The following is a 7949-nucleotide window of genomic DNA, read 5'->3' on the forward strand; positions in this document are numbered from 1 at the left end:
CAGACGAGTGGAAATGACATAACTGTGTACGGAAACTGGTGAGAAGCATGAATTTTTAGTAGATGTTTGACTAAGAATCTTGTGGCAAAGCATTTCTCTCCATTCATGAGATTTCTGGGTGTCACTTTTTGATTAATAACACTTAATAAAAAAGTGTATAAGCCGTCATTAATCATGTACGGTACCCATTTACAGAACAGCTGTTAAAAATCCTCTTCCATCAGTGGCGTCTCAGCTGAAGCGTCGCGATGGCTGACTTTTACACAACCTGGCAACCCAAACGCTATTCCCATGACTGATCTATAATCTTTAATCTTCTAGCCTCTTATCACATATCTGACCTCTGCTCCTCCTCCAGCTCCTCTTTGGACATCATCATTTCCAAGTGGTGGGATCGCGCCTTTCCAGGAACGTACCTCAAGGAATCATTTGTGTTTTCTGTTTGAACACAACGATCCCCGGATTAGAAATCTACAAAACCTTCATTTTAAAAGACAAACAAAGAGTTTGAAAGCGGGTTTAAAGTGCTCACCATCGATCCCCGGGCTCTCTGCGGCTCCTTCAGTCTGGGGGTAAGAGAAAGCACACTTTAGGAGCTCCGTATCAGAGAGCCCAATGAACCACCTACGACCTTTGGTTGACGAGGTCTCGGACGGCGAGTCTACCTCTAAGCTCATATTCCTAGATCCAGGCCTGGGGACGGACAGGCTGGATGTGGAGGAGGAGTGCTCAACTGGTGATGACTTTTCTTCAGAGGGAGGACTGGAGTGCGCCTCCTCCTGTCAGAGAATTAAGGGGGTCACATGAGGGGCGTCACACCACCATATATCAATTACTGTTTAGGTTATCAAATATCTGTTCGTGGTCCAAAAAAAGGTTAGGTTAACTCCTTCAGCGTTCCTCACCTCTCCTGGATCTGGCGCATACACCTGATCCAGGTGAGCCAAGATCGCTGCTTGGTGCTAATTTAACACCCTGTTTGTTCAGCTTCACACCCTCTGCTCTGGGTTTCAGGCAGACGTCCAGATCCTCAATAGGTATTTAAAACATGCTACAGGTCAGGGAGGTCGTGACCTGAGAGTCTCTGTTTTCAAAATAAGAGTATGTTTTTTGTTTTGTCGTCCCTACAGAAGCGACTAAGAACACTTCTAAGGTACCCTACACCTTGACATTTCTCGTTTTCTGTATTTATCACACAAGATCAACACGAATATGAACATTTAATATGAAAAAAAGAGTAAAAAAAAAACACATTTGAGAAGCTGGAACTGGTAAATTTACTTTTAAAAAGGCACAAAGCGTCAGTTGGTTCTTCAATTAATTGTTGCAGCTTTGCATTACAGTGACCTTTGAAGCAGATGCAGCAGCTCCGTGTGCACCAGCTACAACATTAAAATACATGCTAATGCGTCAGGATTAATAATCCACAAAGCATACAACAAGCATTAAAAACAGGTGATGCAGAATGCACACTTCAGCAGACATTTCTGACAATAGTCTTTCACCTGAGTGCAAGTTTAAATGCAAGTTCTGAAATATGAGGAATTAGGATTTATCCTCCAACTATATTGAACTAATAAATCTGTATATTTACACATTTTCCATAAACTCAGGTGCCATTAAATCAACTCTCCTTTGTTTCTCAACGTGCATTCTTTTAATTTCGTTTGCTTACATCTACTTTTGAATGCGTTTCATTGGAGGATTTGTGCACACGGTGCCCGAGAGGAAGGGATAGTCAGCCAAACAGATTAGATAAGAATTACGCACTGAAAGACACTTGGGCAAAACAAAACCTCTCTGTGAGTACTGTGCACGCCGCATCACCACGGACTACTTACTGAAAGCACTGATTTCACTACATCCCAGTGATCGTGAGAGCTCCCGCTGATCTCACACCAGTCGTCCGCCGCCGCCACCTCCTCCTTCTTCTTCTTCTTACTGTCCGGTACATGGCCGTTCTGCTTCGGGTCTAATCCTCCGGCCGCGGCGTCTCCTCGGTGTCCGAAATAACTCCGCGCATTGGCGAACTCGGCTGCAGGCGACGAGCCCTTGAATAGCGACGTTGCCACCACAATAGCGAGGAGCGTGAAAATAATAGCCGAGAGTATAAAAGTTACATCCATAGTGGAGCCGGCGTTAATCCCGTGTTGTGACTCTTTAATGTTCACCTGCATTCAGTCACTCAGCCATCCCGCTGCTGATAGTAATCCCCACCAAACATCAGCGCTAACGAGGAGCCTTTCACGGGATTTGGTACAATCTCCTCTCCGGGTCTGGACGTCACATCCTCCAGTTCCGCCCCGCGTGTGCGCACACTGCCCCGCCGCCCGCCGCTCAGGTGGGCTGGCACGGCGCGCTGCAACGTGCTCGGCTCTCGGTTCTTTGTGGCTAATCCCATCAGCGGCACAAACACGGAGATTGAAATGGTTTGTGACAGGACCCGTGTACCGGAGGTGCAGGCTGATAAAGTCAAGCCGGGTTTACCGTCAGCTGAGGGGGGAAAGGTGTTTCTCACCTGAGGAGGTGTAGCGGATCCAATGAGTTCGCGCCAGGGATTCAAGCTGTAAATGTATCTGGGTGCATATTTGTCTCAATTTATCAATCCAATTTATGTATATATAGTGTCAGTAAAGCATAAATGATGTCTAGGGAGAAACCAAGTGATGATGGCAAATGAAAAACTCCCTTTTAATTAACAAGGACAAACCTTGGGCAAAAACCTTAAGCATCTGCTTGAGGCCGACTAGACCAAGAGACAGAAACTAAATTCTAAGTATTTCTGCATAAAAATTACTCGATTACCCGATAAAACTAATAAAACAGAAATATTATACTTGTGTGTTTACTTATTTGAGAATTGTAGTTATTTGTACAAATCTGTGAGGTGTAAAAATACGAACACTTTGCTAATTTTCAGTATCTGCTGTGAAGTCCTTGTAAACGTTTACGGTAACTGCTGATCTGTTGTCTACAGTGGCTTGGAGGAATTTTAGCACAGCGCTCAGTAGAGAACCACTTCACTTCTGAGATGTTGGTGGATTTCCTCACATCAACTGCTTGCTTCAGGTCCTTCCACAACATTTCTACTGGATTAAGGTCAGGACTTTGACTTCTTCATCTCGTTGTTGTCTTTAATAGGCGGTTTAGACTTCTGCGTTAAGTTGAGGCAGAAGCTACGGCGACAGCGCAGACCCCTAAATGGTCTGCTTGGTGGTTGCGTATTTCCACTCTGTCTGCTTCTCCATCATCGAATTGATTGTTTTGGATCAATACAGATGGAACACATTGTGGAAAGGTTAACTGAGGAGGTTCGGAGATACAAACATTTATATGACTTGTGTTCGGGGAACATTTCAGTTGCCATTGTTGAAAGTGAAGCAGGAAGTAGGAACAAAAATTAACCTAACTGGCTAAAAACAACAGTGTCACCTAGTGTTTGGGAGGCGTTGTTACAGAGTGAGGCAGATTGACGAGGCACAAGTATAAATGTGTGGCACTGGTGGAGGCTCCGTGCCTAAGTTATGGCGTCTAGGTCCCGCAGTACTCTAAAAGAGCCTCCAGCATGACCCAGTTTCTCTTTCAGCTCACAGACAGATGTTCTGATTTTTTCTTTTAGAATTTGTTGGTATAATTCAGAATTTATTGGTCCAACAAGCCATCCCAAGACCCCATGTTGTGAAGATCAGACGGAGACAAATCCCCGAATTTTTAAAACCAAACAAGGCACTGAACGACATCCGAGTCTCAGCACATTGATTGCAAACATTTCTGAACCAATAGACTCCAATTTGGCCTTGAAATTAACTTGTAATCCTAGAGGGCCACTTACTTTTGCCACTCATGTGTTATTGGGCAATTTATTCAAATAAACCAGTACATAAGTAGAACATTTCATTTGTTTGATTGAGTCCTCTTTGTCTAATTTCATGGCTTGTGTGAAAACCTACTTCTGTTTTGAGTAATTTTTCCCCAGAAATCTAGAAACATCTGAGTGGTGCAATTACTTTTAAGCGTCCCTGTGTATGTACATGCTTAGTTGGGCCCCTTGCACCAAATCTGAATCATAGGTTATCTATGTAGCCCATTATTATTACTGGACAGTTGTATTTACAGTATATATTTGGAGGAAATGTCAGTGTGTTGGTTCAGTTTTATTTCACTATTTTGTGTACATATTTGATATTGACTGGTGTCCGGGTATGCGACTCAACTATCTTAAAGCTTTCAATAAAACACGTTTTTCACAAAAATTGACAACATCCTAAAAGCCACCACTGATTTGAGGTGAACTAAATCAGAATTTAATATTTGTTGAAGAAAAGCTTAGACTTCTTGAGCAAGTCTCTACAAATTTTGGGGTGAATAAGACAAATGCACAGTATCCAATTAATCAAACGCAATTACACCCAAAAACACAGCTGACATCCGTAATCCAGATGTCATGATCCATATCCACTAAGACGGACACAAGACTAACTGCGTTCTGTGAAAGCAAACCCCAAAAGCAATCTCTCAGAAAAAACATTGATGTGACAAAACACGACATTTAGAACAGAGATGTTTATTAGCATTCACCTGAAGCAATTACAAGACATCCGAGAGGTTCACAGAGGAATGCAATACACACAAAAAATAATCAAGCAGACAAAACTGCCCTTTAAACCTTTCACTAGGGGTCACACTGAACCCAATTTCAAAGCGAGCAAGACCAGTTCAGAACAGGAAGGGAAAGGAGAGGAGGGAGAATCAAGAGGAAAAAAAGCAAGGAGAGAATTTGTACAGCACATGGAGGGAAGGAGAGGTCACAAGACAGGAGAGGATGGATGATCTGCCACACCTGTGAGCTTACAAACCGGCAAACGGCAGCGGAGGGTCGAGCCCCGGAACAGCGCCGGGCACTCAGCACCGCAACACGCCACACCATGTCACCACCGCACTGCACCGCATCTTAACAGCTAACCAGCATTACTCAACTGCTACACAACTGCGCCTAGTGCACAAAAGATACACAAGAAAGAGGGTTAGAGTCATAGGACAGCAACTTTAACCAGACAGAAAACAAAAAAAAAAGTTTGACAGAAAAGAAAACGCTGCTCTATTAGAAAGTCACAAATTCAGTGGGGTTTTTTTTTTTTTTTTGTCACGGTACACTAATCCACGTTCCTCTTAAGAGTCGTATAACATAACATTGAATGTGACGCCTTTTATTACATCAACTCTGAAAATAAGACTCTTTCACATCCATCTGGAAAGAGTGTCTTTAAACAAGGGATTTCACTGAAAGAAATCTAATTTAATAATTGTGAAAAGTTTATTAACAGGTACAAATTCAATCAAACAACCAAAATTAAAAGAAAAACAAAAGCTATTGGAAGTCAAGGGAAAAGAAAATTTTTTACAAATCCCTTTCAGTATGCTCACTTTACAAATGATCATGTCAAAGTTACAGAATTTGTTTAGGTACATCAAAACGTTTTAGACCAAGCTCCAATAACCTTTCAGTCTGCATTCAGTGGTAATAGTGGGAGTCCACTTGCTCAGTGTGGGACTCGTCCTGATGTCCTCAGCAAAGGCTCATCTGAGATCTGCAAGGAAAGAAAAAAAAAAAACAAGAGTTGACAAGAGCAAAACCAGACGTTGTGTCAACTCCTGCAGCTGTCCTGGATATCTATAATGAGGTGCTGGTCTGATCTTTCCCCTGACGCTAACATTTATCAAACTGGTTTCTGTGGGCATCAGTGGTCTTTAAACAACATTGTCATATTTGTTTACACACCTTTTCGTGGCCCCACATTCCTCGAAACTAGCTCGTAGAAGACTCTTACACTCGGGCATATTTTGAAAAACAAACCTCGGGGTGCGTTCCCTTTGTGAGAGGCGCAGGAAACCACAGGCACGGGGTGGGAACAGTGCTCAGCGCATCTGCCTGTGATTCCCCCGTGAACGTACCTCACCACACCAACTCATACACCAACTGACAGCCCGAACCACCGCCATGACGACCTGCTCCATAGCAACCACCGTTGCCTCGGTGACCTGCTCCTTAGCAACTGCCATGGCTCTCAGCAACAGGCAGGTCACATGGGCGGGTCACACACTAACTGCTCTCATACTGCCACACCCCCATCATCTCCTCCTCCTCCTCCTCCTCCTCCTCTCTTTGCAAACAGGACTCCGCAGCTTGGAGGAAAGAATTCCACATTTAGGTGAACGTTTTGAGTGAAGCACCCCACGACCCAACCACACCCCGCCCCCCAGTACAAATGTGATCATTACCCCACCCCGAAGTAGACAAAATGAAACTGTCAATCCAAATCTTCTGTAACCTGTGCGTGCTTTAGATTGGCTGAACATACAGTCAAAGTAAAGCATACACAGAACTAGGACTGTAGACTACTTCAGTCCCACATCTGTCTTAACTTCTAAGAACATCCAGGATTCTGCAGACTTATTGCCTTTTTTTTTTTTTGCAAACGTAGCATTAAAACTGCAGAATTGAAACCCAAATAATGACTGAGGAATCTCAGACATTATACTTTTATACAGTCCACCCTTTCCCATGAATACCGTCATATTGTGTCCAAGTTTGGGTTAAGATTCTGCTCCGTTGTCCTCTGGAGATTTAGGCCTACTCTTGGATTTGGACCTGGACCTGGATTTGGACCCTCTGTTGGAAGGCGGGGTTCGACTCCTCGACTTGGACCTGGAGCGGGACCTGGACCTGGAAGGAGACTTGGACTTGCTTCGCCTGGGGGTTCTGGACTTGGACTTGGATTTAGACTTGGACCGGGACCTGGACCTGGATCTGGAGTAGGAGCGGGACCTGGAGCGGCTGTAGTGGTGGCGGCTCCTGGACCGGGAACGGCTCCTGCTCCTGGAGCGGCTGCGGCTACGTCTGCGGCGCCGGGGACTGGCAGAACGGCTGTAGACACAGAGAGGACAGATTACAGACACCGAGACCGAGACACAATGATAAGCATCAACATCTAACCATGTTGGCGCCACTGCTCACCAACATTCAAGAGCTGCATTCAAGAGGGGATCCATAGCTTAATCAGAAAAATGATCAACAACCATGCAGATAAAATAAGATGAAGATAAACTTTTTCTAATCCCGTATGAAACGTCCCCTCTAGATGAACAAAAACGAATCGTTTTAGGTCAAACATTTATTATAATTTCAGAAATATTAACGTGAAAGTGGCCTTGTTATTACTTACTTTCGGTTAGGCCACCATGTGCTCGTCTTTGCCTTTGCAAGGCGAAATCAACATCACCTAGTCCCTCAACTAAACCCTAACAAAAATTACCTCCTGCTTCTCCGTCCGTACCCTCCATATCTGCGTGTCGGAGCTCCTCTTCGGCTGTACATAGAGTCCGGGGGTCTTCCGTAGCGGGCCATCTGAACGCGCAGCTCCCGCCCGTCGAGCAGCGCGCCGTCCATGGCGTCCATCGCGTCCTCGGCGTCGCGCTTGTCGAGAAAGCGTACGAACGCGAAACCGCGGCTCTCCTTCGTGTACCTGTCCCTGGGGATATACACATCACCGACGCGACCGTACTTCTCGAAAACTCGCCGCAGAGTCTCCGGCGAAGTTCGGTAAGTCAGGTTGTCTACTTTGAGGGAGGTCATCCCCTCTACGTCTGGCGGCGGCCTTCCGTAGCTCATTTTACCCGTCACCTGGTAACACAGCAGGCCACTTAAGACGAAACGCGTTTGGCGTTACCGCGTGCTAAAACGGTCGGTTCCGCGTTACAAAACACCTGCCGGTTGATTTAACGCAAACTCTAGCTTATTTTCTTATTGTTTAACCCTAGACGCGTCTACTACCGCGCTGCTTTTCACGTGAAATGGCGGCAATAGAGCTTCCTTTTCCCCTTTCTTTGCGCCCCGCGTTGGCCTCCTCTGATTGGCTGCTCAGACGGCCCACTTCCTGCGCAGTCGCAGT

The 7949-nt window shown here is 45.1% G+C and overlaps 2 protein-coding genes across 6 annotated transcripts in view; both read right to left on the reverse strand.

Annotated features, from left to right (window-relative positions):
* The window catches only part of mxra7 (matrix-remodelling associated 7), a 3982-nt gene extending 1190 nt beyond the window's left edge, over positions 1-2792 (reverse strand). The window contains exons 1-4 of one of the 2 annotated variants that reach the window (XM_084567617.1): positions 1842-2792; positions 666-779; positions 533-566; positions 342-438 (exon numbers count right to left, since the gene is read on the reverse strand). In XM_084567617.1, coding sequence (XP_084423743.1) covers positions 342-438; positions 533-566; positions 666-779; positions 1842-2177 — 581 coding nt within the window. In that variant the 5' untranslated portion in view covers positions 2178-2792. Of the gene's footprint in view, positions 1-341; positions 439-532; positions 780-1841 lie in introns of both variants that reach the window. The other variant, XM_084567616.1, reaches the window with a different exon arrangement.
* Positions 2793-3797: 1005 nt separating this feature from the next.
* srsf2a (serine and arginine rich splicing factor 2a) lies at positions 3798-7869 on the reverse strand. 4 transcript variants are annotated; one of them, XM_084568124.1, is made up of 4 exons: positions 7314-7869; positions 6571-6925; positions 5499-5588; positions 3806-4993 (listed from the first exon to the last, which is right to left on the reverse strand). In XM_084568124.1, exons 1-2 carry the CDS (start codon positions 7667-7669, stop codon positions 6595-6597), a joined length of 687 nt encoding a protein of 228 aa, XP_084424250.1. In that variant the 5' UTR covers positions 7670-7869; the 3' UTR covers positions 3806-4993; positions 5499-5588; positions 6571-6594. The 4 variants fall into 4 exon arrangements, with proteins under 4 accessions (XP_084424248.1, XP_084424249.1, XP_084424250.1 ...); XM_084568123.1 differs by having other exon boundaries at positions 3804-5588; XM_084568125.1 differs by having other exon boundaries at positions 3809-4993; positions 5499-6925; positions 7335-7864.
* Positions 7870-7949: the final 80 nt, after the last annotated feature.

This window comes from Chelon labrosus, assembly GCF_963514085.1.
Source record: "Chelon labrosus genome assembly, chromosome: 19".
NCBI classification, from domain to species: Eukaryota; Metazoa; Chordata; class Actinopteri; order Mugiliformes; family Mugilidae; genus Chelon; species Chelon labrosus.